The sequence below is a fragment of the Chiloscyllium plagiosum genome, unplaced genomic scaffold (assembly GCF_037043375.1).
Source record: "Chiloscyllium plagiosum isolate Xiang-an unplaced genomic scaffold, Cpla_swu_hap1 HiC_scaffold_26, whole genome shotgun sequence".
In the NCBI taxonomy this organism is placed as follows: domain Eukaryota; kingdom Metazoa; phylum Chordata; class Chondrichthyes; order Orectolobiformes; family Hemiscylliidae; genus Chiloscyllium; species Chiloscyllium plagiosum.
In genome coordinates this window covers 38,805,459-38,825,682 of record NW_028270164.1, presented here as the reverse complement: position 1 = coordinate 38,825,682, position 20,224 = coordinate 38,805,459, and the positions used below count along the sequence as shown (strand labels likewise).

Here is a 20,224-nt window from a genome sequence, read left to right as displayed (position 1 = left end):
AGGCTGATGAGGAAACAAATCTAGGCATTTGGGATGTGCAGGGTGAGTGGGATGGGAGAATAAAGTCTCCTATCTTGTGGAAACAGTAAGGAGTGTTGCAGATAAGGATTCCAGTATCAGGGGTCAATGGTAATTTCTGGTCAGCTTAATACTTAGCCAAGAGAGAACACAAGATTTTAGTTGTCTAACTTTTGCTCGATAATTATTAAGCTTAAACGAACCTGAACCCTTCAAATTTTCTGGTGATAACGAGCTTTTGCAGAAGATTCCAGACGCAAGGGAATTGTTCCTTAAAAGTTCCCTCTCCATCATGAATTCTGTGTTGTCCCAAGGAGCAACTCCAGTCCATGCGCTCCAAGGGCAATCTAGCCATCAGAATGTCACAGCCACCTTATATTGTTTAAGTTTAAAGAAGTTCAGAAGAAGTGTCATGCCGGACTCGAAACATTAACTCTGTTTCTCCACAGATGCTGCCACAAGCTTCCAGTTTCCCTGTATTTGTTTCAGATTTCTAGTTTTTGTGGTATATTGCTTTTATTCTGTTTATTGTTATCTGAGGTACATGGTTTTGAAATTCCATTTACAACAGAAAATGAGTACAATTCACAATATAAAATTTCTTAAGTTTTCTTATATCATGCAGTGTAACAAATGCTGTTAGATTAGGACTATATGATAAAACTCTATTACAACTTGTCCTTGCATTATATTAAAAATGTGCAGGCCTTTTCCTCAGAAATATAATCACACACTGCTATTAAAATTGTTTTCTGTTACAATTTGGCCATCAAAACTATACATATTTAAGTTGCCTTTTTTACATAAAACATATTTATTCCAAATCTGAAGAAACGATGTCCTGAACTTCTTTATCCTGAAAGCATATATCACTGGATTCACAGCAGAATTTACATGGGACAGAAATATTCCAATGTAGAAGGCAGTTTTTGGGACATTGCACTGGGGGCAAAAATACCATATAGTGTTCATGGCATGCAAAGGGATCCAGCAGGCAGCAAACAGGAATAAAACTAAAGCAAGGGACTTGGCAAGTTTAAGCTCCTTCCCAAAATATTTCCTTGAGTCCGTAGCATTGGTCACTTTGCTTAGTTGCTTTCTAATTATACAAAATATTTCAGCATACAGGCCAAACATGATGATTAGTGGTAAGAGCACCCATCCAAAGAAATTAAAATACACCATGTAGTCCATTCTGATCACCTTTGTAAAATTGCATATGATGTATTTGTAGCTAGAATTCATTTCCTCCTTTTGCACGTCTCCGTTGCTTCGGTTGTGCCAGCCAAACATTGGAGTTAGCCCAATCAGAATAGATCCAAGCCAGCAGATTCCAACAGCAATCCATGCTCTTTTTTGTGTAACAATAGTCTTATACCTGTTGAATAACATGAACATTATTTTGTTTTCTTCAATACAGGAACAACTCTGAGACTTTGATTAATACATGTTTTCATGGGATTATAAACAATTGTTACTGGAATTATTTCATGTATTTAATGTGGAAAATATCCCAAAAATTGCTGTTGAGCTAAATAAGATATTATATGAAGGGATAGTTTTTAAAGAAGGTCTTTAAAGAGTAGAAAGAAGCAGGTAAACAAGAAAAATAAAACAGCAAGTGAAGAGAACAACATTGAATGAGGAAGGACATTTCACAAAGTCAAAGAGAAATGAACAATTGGTGAGGTGGGGAAGAGGTGAATGCAAGAATAATAATGGGTACAATGATATAGAGAGGTGCAACAGTACAATAGCCCTTCTTGGTCCTATATTTCAATCTTAATAGATTCCTGCTCCAAATAGCCTTTTCAACAAAACAATAAGCAGTTTGTTGATTATTCTGTATCCCCAAAATGGAGTTGAATGAATATCGTGCTCTTTATCACTTCAATTTGTCAGTCCTGTCTGATTTATGAGGGAATAATGGGTGGAGCATTGTTGCCTGCTCAGGCTTGATAGGGAAAATAGTTTATTTAATTCTCAATTTTTCTATGATTGTGTCTCTATGAATCTGTGTTCAGAAGAATATTTCCTGGGCTGCAAACAGGAAATTAAATTGGTTCATTTATCAGATGAGAAGTAGTTAACTTTAGCTTTCATTAATTTAGATTAAAGAAGTTGCCCTAGGTTGTTTATATTTTTAAAGCCATGCTACATACAATTGCTACCAATTTGACTTCTATCCCTGAGTAAGAATGATTCCATATTTTGTCATCTTTATTAGCTAGCTCTGTTATGAAGAACTGAAGTGTGATTGAAAGATTTTCTGTCAAGATCAGTTCTTTTATTAGCCTCCTAAAACACAGTGCCTGTATTCATTTTGTGTTCCTTAACATAAGAAGTATACTTAGGTTATACAGAAAATCAACATAAAAAACATATGCTTTTTAAAAATGATTTTCATCTTCTATTCCAATTACCAATTCTCATACTTACATTACACTCCATCTGCCACATTATTACCCATTCACTGAACGTGTACATAAAGGGTGTTGTAGCCTTAATCACACAAGTGAATTTCCACCCAATTATAAAATACAAAACTCTTTTTTGTTTTAATGTTTTCATGGGATGTGGCCAGCACAGCATTTATTGCTGATCCTTAATTGACCAGCGGGCATTTAAAAGTGAGTCACATTGTCATGGGCGTGGAATCATATGCAGGCCTGACTGGGTAAAGGTGGCAAATTTCCTTCTCTAAAGCTAGCAGTTAGTGAACCAGATGGATTTCTATGACAAACATGGTAACATGATCATCATGGTCATAATGTAGTCTTAAACTGAATGCCAACTACACCATCTGCCAATTTTTGAATTTGAACCTATGCCCCAAAATCACTAGTCCAATAAAATAACTGCACAGAAGCCAATATCCCATCACCAAGTCATCCTCTATTACACTGTACACTTTCTGTAGCCAGCCAACTCAGAGTCAATCCCCTGAACTGAGGAGATTCTAAATCCCCTGTTTATTTCTTTTTTTTCTTTTTTTCTTTTTTTTTTACCCCCACATTACCGCCTAACTGCGGTAGTGCTTATTATTTTTTTTCCCCCAGCACCCATGGTGTGTGTGTGTGTGCAGGTGTGAGACACAGTGAGAGACACAAAGTGCACAAATCTTTATTCAATTTCACCACCAGGAAGATAGGAAAACACCCGAGTGGCCAGTGACAAGCACTGCCCTTCACGTCAAAGGGATCCCCTGTTTATATTGCTCAGCCAGGACTTCCTGATTAGCCCAGTTTAACAACCCCAATCAAGGATCTCATAGTCAACAGGATCCACCTGGTTCCAATCACTACATCCAGTATCCTGGACTTGTTGCTAATGACATTACCACTATGGGACTATTTCTCGTTAACACTATGTCTCCTTCACTGCCCCCAACTGGATAAATGCATTTCATAGTCCAGGACTGCATGATGAGGAAATAGTGAGCTGTTGGTGACAATGGCAAATGACCCAGCTTTTGCCTTGCCCTTTAACAGAGCAATGGCAGGATATCAGATTCAGTCAACTGCTGCGAACTTCCACAAGGCTGATTTTATTCAAGCAGCCTTGTAATACTTTCCTAACTATCCACTAATATTATTTTGTTCAAACCAAGATAAACATATAAAAATATCATTTGCGGTGCATGTTATCAAACTTCATCACATTTTGGAATCTTAATCCATGTATTTCTTTTTATTGATTTTAAGCTGTTCATCTTCATCATAAAATCCAGCAATGACAAAACCAACAATTCATCTAGATTGTGAAAATGAGAGGTACTGGCAGACGATGCTCAGATGTTACCTATTTATTTGTTTATGCAAATATATTGGTCCACATTTTGTGGTAGAGATAAGATTGAAGCCATGAACATTTATTCTTGCTAAGTATAAATGGGCTGCAGAATATGATCACTGTACATGCAGAGTTAAACTTGAAGATCTAGATATTGTTGTCCAAACTGCCCTCCTCCTTCTGACGTTTGGCTGTAAAAGTATTGTTTTCTATTCATTCAGGGTACATAGGTGCTAGCAATTCAGTCAATAGATATTGTCCACTTCTAATTGCCTTGGAGAAGATTATTGTAAATTACCTGCTTGGGGTGGGGTGGCTAGAGAGACCCACAATGCAGTTAGGACAGGAATTCCAGTATTCTGACCAGAGACACTGAAGGAATGGCCATATATTTCTAAATCATTGAGGCTTAGAGTCGAGGAATATGGTGCTGGAAAGACACAGCTGGTCAGGCAGCATCCCAAGAGCCCTTCATCAGGAATTTACCCGAAATGTCGTTTCTCTTGCTCCTCAGATGCTGCATGACCAGCTGTGCCTTACCAGCACCACAGGCTTAGTATCTGATCTCCAGCATCTGCAGTCCTCACTTTCTCCATAGAGTCATAGAGCAGGGAAACAGACTCTTCAGTTCAACCAGCTCATGCCAAACATAATCCCAAACTAAACTAATCCCACCTACCTGCTCCAGGCCCATATTCTCCAAACCTTTCCTATTCATACATATATCCAAATGTCTTTTAAAAATTGTACCTTCCTCAGGAGGTTCATTCCACATTTGAGCCACCCTCTGTGAAAAGACTTTGCCCCTCATGTCTTTTTTAAACCTCTCTCTCCTCTGACCTTAAAAATATGTCCCTTAGTCTTGAAATTCCCCATCCTGGGCAAAAGACAACTACCATTAGCTCTATGTATATCCCTCACTATTTTATAAACCTCTATCAGGTCACCTCTCAAACCTCCTAAACTCCAGTGAAAAAAAACCTCAGCCTTTCCAGCATTTCTTTATAACTCAAAATTTCCATATCCGACCACACCCTGGTAAATCTCTTCCGAACACTCTCCAGCTTAATAATATCCTTCCTATAACTGAGCAACTAGAACTGGACTCAGTATTCCTGAAGAGGCCTCACCAATGTCCTGTCCAATCTCAATATGATTTCTGAACTCTGTGTATGACTTGAAGTGTAAATTTAAGGTGTTGGTTCCCCCCTTGTATCTGCTGCTTCTGTCTTTCTGGATGGGAGAGATTGTGGAGTTGGGAAGTGCTGTTGAAAGAATCACAATGAGTTGCCATAATACAACTTGTAGATGGTACACACTAATGTCGGTGATGAAGGGAGTGAATGTTGAAGATGGTGAATGGAGTGCCAATCAAGTAGGTTGACTAGCCTTGAATGGTGTGGAGCTAATTGAGAGTTGTAGGACCTGCACTTATCCAAGAAAGTGAAGATTATTCCATCAGAATCCTGACTTTTTTCTTCTCAATGGTGGGCAGGATTTCAAGAGTAAGGAAGTGAGTTACAAAACTTGAAAGGGTTCAGAAAAGATTCACAAGCATGCTGCCAGGGTTGGAGAATTTGAGGTATAGGGAGAGGATGAATAGACTAGGGCTGTTTTCCCTGGAGGCTGACGGGTGACCTTATAGAGATTTATAAATTCATGGAGGGGCATGGATAGGTTAAATAGAAACGGTCTTTTCCCTGGGGTAGGGGCATCCAGAATCTGAGGCATAGGTTTAGGGTGAAAAGGGGAAAATTTAAAAGGGACCTAAGGGACAACGTTTTCACGCAGAAGGTTGGGCATGTATGGAATGAGCTGCCAGACTCAGTGGTGGAGGTTGGTACAATTGCAACATTTAAAAAGCATCTGGATGGGTATATGAATAGGAAGGGTTTGAAGGGATATGGGCCAAGAGCTGGCAAATAGGACTAGATTAATTTAGGATATCTGGTCGGCATAGATGAGTTAGACTGAAAGGTCTGTTTCCATGCTGTACATCTCTATGAATCTATGACTTGAAGATTGATGAAGCTACAGCAGTGGATATTGTTTATTTGGACTTCAGCTAGGCATCTGACAAGATTCCACATGGAAGACTGGTCAGTAAGGTTAGATCACATTGAATGCAGGGGGAGATAGTCAAATTAGCTTGAAGGTAGGAGACAGAGTGTGGTTGAAGAGGGTTGATTATCATGCCACCGTGACCAGTGGTGTCCTGCAAGGGTCGTGCTGGGTCTACTGCTTTTTGTCATTTATATAAAATTATTTGGATGTGGATATAGGAGGTATAGCTAGTAAGTTTGCAGATGACATCAAAATTGATGGTGTATGGATAGTGAAGAAGGTTATCTCAAAGTAGAATGGGACCTTGATCAGAATAGCCAATGGGATGAGGGGTGGCAGATGGTATTTAATTTAGATAAATGTGAGGTGTTGCATTTTGGTAAGACAAATCAGGAGTTCTATAGTTAATGGTAGGCCCTGGGGAATGTTGCCAAACAAAGAAACCTAGGTGTGCAAGTGCATGGTTTCTTGGAAATGGAGTCATAGGCAGACAAAATAGTGAAGAAGGTGTTTGGCATGCTTGAATTTATTGATCAGTGCATTGAGTATATGAGTCGGCACATCATGTTGCAGCTTGCCAGGACGATGGTTAGGCCACTTTTAGAGTACTGCATTCAATTCTGGTCTCCCTGCTATAGGAAAGATGTTATTAAAATTGATGTGGAGGTATTGGCATTGGACTGAGGTCCTACCTGCCGAAGGAGCAGCACTCTAAAAGTCTGTACTTCCAAATAAATCTGTAGGACTATAACCTGGTGTTGTGTGTTTTTTAACATTGTTACAAGTGAAAGCATTCATAAAAGATTTACAAGAATGTTGTTGGGATTGGAGGGTTTGAGGTAAAGGCAGAGGTTGAATAGGCTGGGCTTATGTTCTCTGGAGTGTCGGAGGCTGAGGGGTAACCTTCTAGAAATTTATAAAATCATGAGGGACATGGACAGGTAAATAGCTAAGGTCTTTTTCCCAGGGCAGGCAGGGAGTCCAAAACTAATGAGCATAGATTTAAGATGAGAGGGGGAAAGACTTAAAAGGGATCTGAGGGGTGACGTTTTCATGCAGAGGGTCATGCGTGTATGGAATGAACTGCCAGAGGAAGTGGTAGAAGTGGTTACAATTACAACATTTGAAAGGCCTCTCAATGGGGACATGAATAGGAAGAATTTAGAGGGATATGGATCAAATGCTGGCAAACGGGACAAGATCAGTTTAGTACATCTAGTCGGTGCAGATGAGTTGGACTAAAGAGACTGTTTCCGTGCTCTATAACTGTACAGCTCTATGTGTACTGTATATTATTTGAAAACAAGCCAGCATTGTTTGTAACAATTTTACAACATATTACTGTGCAGTAGTGACAAGCATTGGATGGTAAAAATATGGTTCTGATATGGGATCATTTTAGTACCTTATATGGATACCATCTATTCAACAAGCATAGCTTGTATTTTTTTGTGTTTGAACAATATTTAAATATTATTCAGTGGTTGAACGAACCACAAGGGTATGGCATGAGTTCTAAGTCGGGGCTTCTAGCCTAAGTTTAATACTTTCCAGATTTGCTCAATTATTTTCAGCAGTTTCAACATTATATTTTCCGAGGTTTGACATGGTTGATTACCTATTCAATTAAGTGAGTTGAGCAGCATCTTTTAAAGGGCAATTTATATGTATACCATGGGTGTCAAAATAATAGTGGACCAACCTGTATGGTCTATGTGATTTTCATGCTTATTTTGTCTTTATTAGAACAGGATGCATTGGTCGGGTAACTAAGGGAAATATTTTAACCTGACTGATTCAGCTGCAATGAAGTACAACGCAAGGATAGGAAGATTTTCTCATCTGTAAAAATAGGTTATTTTACTTGCTATCAAAGTATTTGAGGGTTTGATTTGTTTGTGCATTGAGGGATTCATTGAAAATGCCACAAGAGGATGAAACAGCAAGGCAGATGTCGAGCCAGAACATCACAAAGTGTGCTAGTACATGAATCACAGAAGAGTAAGTATACAGGTATTCAGGCCATTCCTGAAGAAGGGCCTGTGCCCGAAACGTCGAATCTCCTGTTCCCTGGATGCTGCCTGACCTGCTGTGCTGTTCCAGCAATAAAGTTTCAACTTTGATCTCCAGCATCTGCAGACCTCACTTTCTCCCCTAAGTATACAGGTAAGCAGGTTATTAAAAAGACACATAGAAAATTGGCATTTATTACAAGGGTAATGGAATATAAAAATAGGAATATTTTACTGCAGCTGTGCGACCAGATCTGGAATGCTATGTATGTTTAATTTCCTTATTTGAAAAGGAATAAAACATGGCTTGAAACAGATCGGAAAAGGTTCACTCATTTCATTCCTATGTTGAGAGGTTATCCGATGAAGAAACTTTGAAGAGCTTGGGCTTGTACCTGTTTTGAGTTTAGAAAAATGACAAGTGATCTTATTGAAATCTTATTATAAATTGTGAGGGGATTTGATAGGGTGGACACGAGGAAGTTTCTTCTTGTGGGGGAGATAAGAACGAGAGGACACAGTTTACAAATAAGAGGCCTTCCATTTAATGTGGAGATGAGGAGATTTATTTTCCCTCAGAGGGTCAGTATGGATTTCCTTCTCCTGAAAGTAGTGGAGGCTGTATCATTGAATTATTCAAGGCTGAGTTGGATAGATTTTGATCGACAAGATGGAAGGGCTATAGGATTGAAACCATAAGACCACATGACAAGAAAGAGGTGCTGAGACCATCACCAGATTAGCCTTTATTCTACTGTATGACAGAGGTGGATAGAAGGTAGAATGGCTTAATTTTGCTCCTATGTTTCACATATTTGCACTCAGTATTTCAATCTTAATTAGATTTAACATTAGGCTCTATTCATAAAGGTACTCCGTACATTATTTTAAAGCAATAATTTCTTTTTAACAGGTCGAAAACTTTGAACCAAAGAAGAATTGTCACACATCATATTATTAGGATTAGGTTAATTTGCCTATGAATTAATATCAAAGCAGAAGTCTTGGGGCATCCAGGAGGAATGGTGCTTTAAGATAATCGCCCATGGTCACCGTAAAGAAGAATTGTCCTTGTGCTTCTTTTGTATTAGATTTTTATTCACTAGAATTAGTCACCACTATCATTATCCAATTAGATGTATAACTAAACACAGCTGGTATCACGCCTGAGAAAACCCATTCCCTTCAGTGCATTCTCATTTAGCAAAAAAATTGATGGTTCAAAAAACGAATAGAAATGTCTCCAATCTTTTTAACACAATATATATTTGCAAATGCCAAAATGGCAAGAACATGCAGTGAGATGTTGGAATTTGACTAGTAATCCAGGTGGCAGACTAATGCTCTGGGGACACAGGCTTAAATTTGACCACAACATCTGATGGAATGTAAATCCAAATAATTAATTAACTAATCTGGAATTAAAAGCTAGGCATGAATGTTTGTCGTAAAACTCATTGTCATTAATTAATACCTTTCCTGGAAGGAAATCTGCCATCTTTGCAAAAGGGTTAGGTTAGGCCTACAGACTTATTTGTGATGCAGACCCAAGCAATGTAAATGACCCTTAAATCTGTTCTGAAATGGCATACAGAGCGCTCTGTTGCACCAAATGTATCAAAATCTGGACAGCATTTGGGTTCAGATTGATAATTGGCAACAAATGTTCAGGTTACACAAGAGCCAGACAATGACCATCTCTAACAAGAGAGAATCTAACCATTTCCACTTGACAGTCAATGGTTTTTCCATCATTGAATTCCCCCACACTCAATATTCTGAAAATTAGAATTAGAGTGGTGCTGGAAAAGCACAGCAGATCAGGCAGCATCAGAGGAGCAAGAAAATCAACTTTTCAGGCAGGAGCCCTTCATCAAGAATGAGGTTGGAAGCCTCGAGGATTCAGAGATAAATGGGAGGGGGCGGGGCTGGGGAGAAGGTAGTTGGGACGAGGTCCAGGAACTGCACGTCCTCTCTAGAGTGGGAGAAGGAGTTGAAATGTTCCGTCATTTGTGGAAGTGCAGGTCATTTATTGCATCTGTTGCTCCCAATGTGGTCTCCTTTACATTGGGGAGACTGGATGCCTTCTCGCAGAGCGCTTCAGGGAACATCTCTGGGATACCTGCACCGATCAACCCCACCGTCCCGTGACCAAACATTTCAACTCCCCCTCCCACTCTGCCAAGAACATGCAGGTCCTGGGTCTCCTACACCGCCATTGCCTCACCATCCGACACCTGGAGGAAGAACGCCTCATCTTCTGCCTCGGAACCTTTCAACCCCAGGGCATCAATGTGGACTTCACCAATTTCCTCATTTCCCCTCCCCCACCTTAACCCAGTTCCAATCTTCCAGCTCAGCACCATCCTCATGACCTGTCCCACCTGTCAATCTTCCTTCCCACCTATCGGCTCCACCCTCCTCTCCAACCTATCACCTTTACCCCTTCCTCCATCCACCTATTGCACTCCCAGTTATCTTCTTCCCAGTCCCACCCCCTCCCAGTTATCTCTCCACCCCCAAGGCTTCCAGCCTCATTCCTGATGAAGAACACCTGCCCGAAACATCAATTTTCCTGCTCCTCAGATGCTGCCTGACCTGCTGTGCTTTTCCAGCACCACTCTAATCTTGACTCTAATCTCCAGCATCTGCAGTCCTCACTTTCACCATTCTAAAAGTTAGCACTGACCAGAAACTGAACTTGTTCTGCCACTTAAATAGTTTGACTACAGGAGATCAGGGGCTAGAAATCCTACAACAAATAACTCATCGCCTGACTCTCTAAAGCTTGGCCATCATCTAGAAGGCTCAACCAGGAATGTAAAGTAATACTCAGCACAGGCAGCAAGGTAGCTCAGTGGTTAGTACTGCTGCCTCACAGCACCGAGGACCTGGGTTTGATTCCACCTTCGGGCGACTGTCTGTGTGGGATTTGCACATTTGCTCCATATCTGTTTGGGTTTCTTCTGGGTGCTCTGGTTTCCTTCCACAGTCCAAAGGTGTGCAGGTTAGGTGGATCAGCCATGGGAAATATAGGGATATGGTAAGGGATTGGGTCTGAGTAGGATGGTCTTCAAAGGATCAGTGTGGATTCGATAGGCCGAATGGCCTGCTTCCACATGATAGGGATTCTGTTCTACTCACCACTTGCCTGGATGAGTGCACCTCCAAACACTTGAGAAGCTTGACACCATCCAGGTCAATGCAGCCCACTTGATTGACACTTAAACATTTATTTCCTCTATCAGTAGTGATAATGGCAGCACTGTGTGGTAACATCTACATGAAGCCCTGCAGCATCTTCCTCAGGCCCCTTCAACAGCACCTTCGAAACGGTGACCTCTATCATCTGGAAGGGCAAGGTCAGCAGATACATAGGGTCACCACAACCGTCAAGTTCCCTCCAAGCTCCACACTATTCCAACCTGGAACTGTAATGTTATTCCTTCAGTGTGGCTGGGTCAGAACCCTGGAACTCCCTCCCTAACTGCACTTCAGGCGTATCTACACATCAAGGAGTGCAGCAGTTGAAGACAATGGCACCTTCTTCAGGATGGGTGAGAAATGCTGACCCACTGAAAGATGCCCACATCCCGTGACAACTTTTTATACAGTTAGCAGGGAGATAGTTGGATTGTTCCAACTACACGTTTTGTTTACAATAATGGTGGAGATTATCAAAATGATTGCCAGGGCAATGGAAGGTGAAGGAGGCATACTTACCTGGTGGGGATCCTGGCCCGAAGATAGCGATCCACAGCGATAGCCAGAAGGGACAGTATGGAGCTCTGAGTCAGCGTTATCAGAATGCAGGTGATAAAGAGACAGCTGTAGAATTGTGTCTTTAAGCCCAGGCTGATAGTAATGGCCACGGGAATGGCCAGAGCCCCCACGGCGATATCAGCGAGAGCCAGGGAGACGATGAAGCAGAAGGTGGTGTCCCTGAGAGCACGGTTGATCTTGACTGCCCAGCAGACCAGCACATTGCCCAGCACCGAGGCCACAGCGATCAGCACCTCGACAGCAATGTAAACCAGATCCAAATGATCCCTGGTGCTCTCCGAGGCGGACATGCTGCAGCCTGGCTCTGATCCCCTTCCCTGTCAGCCACACTTGGGTCCTCTCGGAAGGGGCTCGCTTTGGATTCAGAAACTCTTGGGGCGCTTCAAGACCTCACTTTCTCGTTGAGCAGAGCGCTCTCGGGGTTGTCTTTCCCCTTGGGGGAGATAGATCCCTGTTGGCTTTCGGCATTCCAGTCTCAACGCTTTGAGGTAAATCCAGGGCAAGTTGCAGATTCAGGCACGCTGTCCAATTCCCCGCTGTGCCCTGGGGAAATGTTGCTCTGAGTCTCTCCAAGTGAGCCTGGAGTGTGTGGGAGCACGAGTACGCCTCTCCCCTGAAACAGCAGCGGCTTCCTTTTGTGAGGTTTCTGTCAGGCTGCATCCCATCCCCTCATGTCATATGGAAGTCATCGCCTCCGGAAGGTCCATCCAATTCGACCTTTCCTGGCGGTTCTCTCTCATCTGCTCTCAGTTTTGTTTGAGATGTCAGCTCAATGGGAGGGACTTGGGGCTCTCTCTGTCTGAGTGTGTGTGTTTGAAAGTTGCTCGCTCCGTCAAAGTCCCGCACCCTCCTTCAGATTTCATTCCTCTAACGGCCAGAAACGAGCACCCGGAGAAATGTGTTTTTTCGCGAGATCTAAACCAGCCCTCATCAGCCTGCGTTTGTAAGTTGGCAGGGAGATTTTGCAAGCTACTTTTCTAAGGTATCTACAAACAATTGGAGCCAAGTTACTTTTGTAAAATTATGTTTTATCTGTTGTTAATTTGGCGTCTGCTGTCACAACGCAAGTCTTTGCATTTTGTTTCGCATTTTTTAAGGACTATGCATCAGAATGGCAGCAATTCAAATAAACCAGCATTGGCATTACATCACTGAGCCGTGCAATAAATGACAGACTTCTCTCAGCAAAACGCTTACTCGTTCTATTTGTGTGTGTGTGAGGTTGGGAGTGAATACATGTTTGTTGTTTTGAGTCTCTCTGTGTTGAAACTAATTCCAGCATAATTTTACAGAATCCTGTTCAAGACCTCAATAAATGCCCTCTGTCTATCTGCATTTATCTGCAGTATTTCCAAACGTTAAAGTAATATCGCGTTTCCTTTAATAATGTGATTTATGTTAAAAGGGAAAGGGGAACCAACCAATTGTGTGGGTCAGAACACACACAATTGGCAGAATAGCCTCATATTCTGACATGCTATGAATGTCAATGGTTAGGAGAGATTGTTGAGTCCTGTAGTTTAAATAAGCAGTTGTTAGGTTATGAGGAGATTATACAAACGAGGGTTGTATTCCCAAGAGTTCATAATGTTAAGGGCTGATTTAAATGGCAGTTTCAAGATATTAAGCATATGTTTTGTGCTGAGATGCTGAACTAAAAAGTAATCTCTAAAAGAAAACTGAAACATGAAGTGAAGCTTTGAAACGAGGAAGATGGGCTCGGGGATTTCAAGACTAGGGAGCACATTTTAAAGGTGAGAGGACAGAGATTTTAAAAAGACATGAAGGGCATTTTTTTTACACAGAGGGTGGTTCATGTGTGGAATGAACTTCCTGAGGAAGTGGTGGATGTGGATATAATTACAACATTTAAAAGACATTTGGATAAGTAAATGAGTAGGAGAGGCTTGGTGGGGTATGGGCTAGTAGCAGACAGGTGGACCTAGTTTAGTTTGAGATTATATTTGGCATGGAGTGGTTGGCATGGTCTGTTTCTGTGCTGTGTGACTCTATGACTATGGTAGCACAGTGACAAGATTACTTATCTTGTAATTCAGAGGCTCAGGCTTTTGAGTACATGGGTTCAAATTTCATCACAGTAGCGAGTAAACTGCAATTAATAAAATCTGGGTCATAAAACTCGTCTCACTAATGGAACCAATACAGCTACCATTAATTATTGTAAAGGCATCTTTGGTTCACTGATGTCCTTTAGGGACGCTAATCTGCCATTCTCACCCAATCTGATCTCCAAGTGACTCCTCACATACAGCAATGTGGCTGACTCTTAACTTTCTTCTCTGGCCACTCAAAGAACAATTCAGGATGGGCAACAAATGCCTGCCTTACCCAGTGATATCCACATCCCACCTAAAAATAATGAAATAAAAGGACTTGGCTTATCTCCATATCTGACTCAATATTGGAGGAAGGAAATTTTAAACTTCTGTTTCATCAAATAAAGACCAGTGAGTGGGGATTAAAGACAATTCTTGGGGGGGGGGGGGTTAGGGCAGGAAACCATGAAGCTACAGGAATACAAATGTAATGCAGATGAAGGAACACCCACATTTATTATTATTTAGTCAGTTAGTTATGTGGATGCATGGAAACGCAATCCAACTGCTACTGAGAGAAAAAAAAGGCTTAATATATTGTTAAATGGTAGCTCAAGAAAGTAAACTTTACTAAAATGAGCACAATCTGACATATGAATCAATATATAATAATGATGCTAGCTAAACCTTTGAGGTAGTAAATTGAGTGAGTTCATAAAAACAACCAACAAAATAAATAAATCATGAACTGTCAGAATTGTCAAGCTGTCTCATTAAAAAACAAATTAATAAAGAGACTGATGGAACACTTTCAGGACATGGTATATTGATGATAGAAGATTCAGTGATTGATGAATTCCTGCAGAAAAATGTCCTTGTACATCAGAGTTAGCAAGTGTTTTCAATATGTGGAGATAATTAATATAAGTAAATAGGCCAACAAATTTAGCAGAATGTGTGCATTTTATTTATCAGTGCTGAAAATTCATCAACTGGCCAAGGATGTTAGAGCTAAGGATTAGCAATCTGATTCTCCAGCTTTCTTCTCTGATTAACAATTCAAGACAGCTAAGAGTGTGCCTTGCATTGATTGACATCCATCACTACCAAAGTAAACCACTTAGAAATGACAATAAGCCCGAGGATAAAAGCTGGTAGTGTATTGAGCAATTTCACGCTGATCAAAAGTCAGAGATCATTTTCTGTGTAACAGTAAATTGCAACCAGCATTAGACAGACCTTTAGAGCAATTCAATTTACAATCAAATAGTAACCACCTTAAAATCTTGAAAATATCTTCAGACTATCACTGAGAGGCTGAAGTGGAAAATCAAGTTTTGCAAACTTTGCATGAACCTACATGGATTGGATTTACTGAATGTTGCTATTCTAAATTAAATCTGGTGTAAATTAATGCTTTTAGTTGTGGGAAATTGTGCCTATTATTTTAAAATAATCATATTGGCTAAATGAATTATTTGTATATTCACAGAATGGTGGCATGTCCAGCTTAACTAATATTTATTGTCCATCCAGAATTGCCCACAGAGCAGTTAAGAGTCACTATGGGCCTGAAGTTATACGTAGGCCAGACAGATTTCCTTCCCTAAAGGACATCAGTGAACCAGATTGGCTTTTCCTGACAATCATGATCACGATTAGACTCTTAATTCCAGATATTTTATTGAATTTAAATTCAACAATCTGCCATGGCAGGCTAAGTACACAGAATGTTACCCATGTTCCTGGATTAATAGTCAAGCAATAATACTACTAGGTCATCACCCTCCCCAAATCTTGGTCTTTGTAACCAGAGGAAGGAGGTATGCTTCAATCATACAAAACCCTGGTCAGCCCACACCTCGAGTACTGTGAGCAATTCTGGAAACTGCTACTTAGGAAAGAAATGTTGGCATAATACAGACTAAATTTGTTAGAGCGTGACTGAGTGTTCAAGTGTTACATTATGAAAAGATTACAAAACAAGGATTGTATTCCCTGGAATTTGCAAGGTTAATAAGTGATCTGATTGATGTTTCTAAGATATTAATGAAAGCAGATAGCTAGGGTCGGTTGGAAGAAACCATTTCATTCAGGAGTCTAGAATGAGAGGTCATTGTTAAATCTGGAGCCAGATTTGTTAAGAGCAAAAATATGAAATCATTTCTCAGGAAGTGTGGCAGAAGTTTGGAACTTTCTTTCATTAGAGCTAACTTATGTCGATAAATTGCTAAATTTAAAACAGAGCTTGATAGGTGGTTGTTAGCCAAGGATGTAAAGCAAAGGGATCATGATCATGATCTCCTTGATGATCTTCCTCAGTTAGCTTGTGTTGGAAACTAAAACTTTCCCTTGTAAATAGCAGTTTTTTGTGTGTACTCCTCACCACGCCCCAAAAAAATTCTAGATAGTGGCAAGCCACCAACATCACAAAACTTACCTGTTTTCCTTGTTTTTCTGTTCAATACTTGTTTTACATATTGGCCCAAATTTTGCACTCTTTATGATCCTTATACTTGCTCAGAAGATTTCCGTGGGATTTTCCACTGAAATTTTAAATTCTTAGAGAGCCATAGGAGTGCTATAACCTCTCAAGGAGATAGAATGATAAAAGATAGGAGCAGCAATAGGCCATTCGAACCCTCAAGCCTAGCCAAAGGCAAGACAGTCCCATTGCATTGCAATCAGGTAAGTGGGTAGGATAAGGAGGCAGGTCTTGAATACACTCGAGTCAGCACAGGGATCATGTTGCTGGGATAAATCTGATTCATACTGGGCATCCAGCCAACTGATGTGAGGAGTCAGAGTTGCTATGGCAACATGGCCTTTTACATGCATGTTGTAGCCTGCAGCTATGGATGGTGATGATAGAGACTCCAATTTCTTTACATCATTTGGATGGCCAGGAATATTTTCCACACTTACCATGCCATTTGTGTATGTGTTCTGAAGAAGGCTCATACCAGATTCCAAATATCAACTCCTTTTCTCCCTTCACAGATGCTATCAGACCTGTGGAGATTCTCCAGCAATTTCTCTTTTTATGATCAATCCCAGACTGAAGTCTGACTTGGTAGTTCATATTTTATATTTTTTTGTGTTTTAACAATATTGTCAATCTCTAAGCATATCCACCACCCCTCCATCCCAAATTGCAGATTTGCTTTTAACATTAAAACAAAAGTTTATTAAGCAGAGGAAATAAAGATAAATAGAATATACCAAGCAATTTGCATACAGCACCAACTTAAAGATTTTGAAAAGCATAACAAAATATAATTCCAGTAGTCTGAAAAACACACCTTTTCAGATTCCAAAAGCACTTATACAAAAGCACCTCTTCAACAGTACTCACACCAGAAAAAAAATGTATTCTCTGTCACTGCTATAGGTTTAATTTAGCCTTGACTACTACTCCCATTCTGGAAAATATGATAGCGTCCTTCTAGAGCTATAATGTATCTGAGCTTAAATGTTCTTAGCTTCAAATAACCTGTTCATAGTTTTGTCCAAACACTTCTGTAAACCTTTGTCCAAACTGAAACAAAAATAATTTTTTTTGTGCCAAACTATGTTGTGTCTCCTTAAAAAAAATACAACTCCACAAGCTTCTAACTGAAATGTCTTCACTGTTTATTTTGCTTAGATGTAACCACTCCTAATATAAAGAAAAGCACATTAGTCCTGGAGATTATATCTCTATCAAGTTATTTTAAAGAAATCACCATTGTGACAGAACTACTTTCAAGTTAATCATTAAACCCTTCATTCATGCAGAAAAACCCATATACCAAATCCAGCTATCGTAATAAAGCACACATCCTATATCACAAAGTGTCCTATAAAGCCATCCGAGATCTGAATGGGCTCCTTGGTACTAGTCTGTTTCATTATTCTAAGTTGGTCTAAGTTACTGATATCAAGTGGGGAAGGATATTGACACAATGTCTCTGACAGAAGAAAGGCTCAGTCTTGAAAGCAATATAGATTTATTACATACTACTCAACAGTTAGTTACATGATATTTGACATACATAATGCTGAAGTTAAAAGTATATATTACCGTTAGCTACATGACTTAGTATGAGAACAACGGCTTAGAGAAAAACGGCTAAACTTTGATAAAGGTATATGAAGAGCCCTTAGCTCCTTCCAGGAACACTCTTTTATTATCTTGTTGGGTGGAATAACTTTATGATGTCAATTAACCCTTTCAGGTACTAACTGCTTTATACAACTGGCAAGATCACAGTTAGATACCTACAGTTTTGGTCTTTTTAATTAAAAAAGGATATATTGCAACAATGTTCATTAGACTGATTTTGGGATGAGTCAAGAATCCTCTGAGAAGAAGTTGAGTCCACTGAACCTATGTTCCTGAGAGTTTATAATCATGAGATAACATCACATTGACAAATACAGTACTCTTAATGGATTGGATAGATATTTCTCCAGACTGTATTCTAAGACTAGGGGTCCTGGTTGAGAATATGGGGTCGATCATTTGAAGTTATGATAAGGAGAAAAATAATCACTCTACAGATTATGAGTCTTTGGAATTCTCTATTCCAGAGGGATATGAGTGCTCAGTTGGTGAGTATATTTAAGACTGAGATCAACTGAGGTTTAGACAGCAGGGGAGTGAAGAGAAACGGTAAGTAAACTGAGCACAGGATAGATTTTCAGAAAAGTAGCTGCCCATGAATTCCAGAGAAATTTTACAGAGATTTATTTTATTGATATTTTAATTTGCTTTGCACAAAGGTGATCAGTTCCACATTGTCAATTCAGATTATTATCTAAATGGTAGCAGTTTAGGAAAAGATGTAATGAGACCTGGGTGTCATGGTGGAACATTCACTGAAGGTTGGCATTTAGATGCAGCAGGCAGTGAAGAAAGCTGGCCTTCAAAGTGAGGGGATTTTGAGTATTGGAGTAAGGATGTCTTGCTGCAGTTAGGCAGGGGCTTTGTGAGGCCACACTTTGAGTATTGTGTGCAGTTTTGGTCTCCCAGTCTGAGGAAGGGCATCCTTACTATTGAGGGAGTGTAGCAAAGGTTCACCAGACTGATTCCCAGGATGGCAGGACTGACATATGAGGAAAGGCTGGATCAACTGGGCTTGTATTCACTGGAAAGTAGAAGAATGAGGGGAAATCTCATTGAAACATACAAAATTCTAATGGGACTGGGCAGGCTAGATGTGGAAAGAATGTTCCCAATGTTGGGGAAATCCAGAACTGGGGGTCACAATTAAAGAATAAGGGGTAAGCCATTCAGAACTGAGATGAGGAAGAATTTCTTCACTCAGAGAGTTGTGAACCTGTGGAATTTTCCATCACAGAAAGCCATTGGGGCCAATTCATTAGATATATTCAAGAGGGAGTTGGATATGGCCCTTATGGCAAAAGGGATGAATGGTATGGGGAGAGAGAGAGATTGGGATACTGAAACTGCATGATCAGCCATGATCATAGTGAATGGTGGTGCAGGCTCAAAGAGCTGAATGATCTACTCCTGCACCTATTTTCTATGTTTCTATGTTCAGACTGGAAGTACAATTCAAATGTTTAAGTAGTTGATACATTTTAAAACAAGTAATGCTGGTCAATTTCACACATTTTGAATCTGGATGTAATCGTCAAGTGTTGAAATTATATATTACAGGTTATATACAGTCTAACTGGAATACGTTATGGTTTAAACCTTTATTAAAGTTTACCTTTTTGTGATAAACAAATCTATTGTGCCTCCAAATCTATTTCAGCAGTACCTCAACCCTTAGCTCTTTTCCACTGAGCTGGCTTAGATTGGGTTTATTCTCAGGATGAATATACTTCAGTTTAATACTGCTTTATAATCTGTGTGTGGCAGTGATGGGAGTGTGAGGTGAAGAGAGAATTGCACTATTCTAAGGAATCAAATGCCGCACAAGTGTATGAAAGAAACTATAGAATATAAAGCTGACTTCTCTGAAATATGAAATGTACCATAAGCACAAGCTCATACCCAAACACAGAGAAAGGAGAATGAGGCATGTGTGTAGATGAAGGTCTCATTGAAGGACTGTTTGGGTCGCTGAATCAATGTTTGGGATACTTGGTTGGTCATAATGAGTATAATGGACCTCACTATAGCCTGAGCAAAGATCTGCAAACATGCAATGGAATGCTGTACAATCTGTAATGCGCACAAACCATAAAATAATCCAAAGAGCTTTTGAGCAAAGAAAGACATCAAGTAGTCTGAGCAATGGCAAAACCTTTCTGGTATATTTCTGACTGCTTTGACCACCTTTCCCAATAGAATCTGTTCATGATCTTCCTTTATGGCTGACTTCATTTCTCCCCTACCCATTGTGAAACATAAACTCTGTGATGGTTTTCACTTCCTGTATATTGAAGAAAGTATTCGTAGATAGCTGATGTAATGCAGAGGAAATAGAATTACACTAAAAATAACATTTCTCCATGTTTGGGACTTGTCTGATATGGGAAAAA

At 40.0% G+C, this 20,224-nt stretch overlaps 1 protein-coding gene across 1 annotated transcript; it reads right to left on the bottom strand.

Moving 5' to 3' along the window:
- Positions 1 to 515: 515 nt before the first annotated feature.
- Positions 516 to 12,372, bottom strand: LOC122563242 (adenosine receptor A1-like). The gene is made up of 2 exons (XM_043716859.2): positions 11,610 to 12,372; positions 516 to 1,396 (listed from the first exon to the last, which is right to left on the bottom strand). Exons 1-2 carry the CDS (start codon positions 11,957 to 11,959, stop codon positions 745 to 747), a joined length of 1,002 nt encoding a protein of 333 aa, XP_043572794.1. The 5' UTR covers positions 11,960 to 12,372; the 3' UTR covers positions 516 to 744.
- Positions 12,373 to 20,224: the final 7,852 nt, after the last annotated feature.

Bases quoted from the DNA above. Each gene is read 5' to 3' on its own strand.
- LOC122563242 (XM_043716859.2), bottom strand. From the start codon at position 11,959: ATGTCCGCCTCGGAGAGCACCAGGGATCATTTGGATCTGGTTTACATT. The intron at 1,397-11,609 runs GTAAGTATGCCT...GTTATTCAACAG, and splicing joins CGGGCCAGGATCCCCACCAG to GTATAAGACTATTGTTACAC.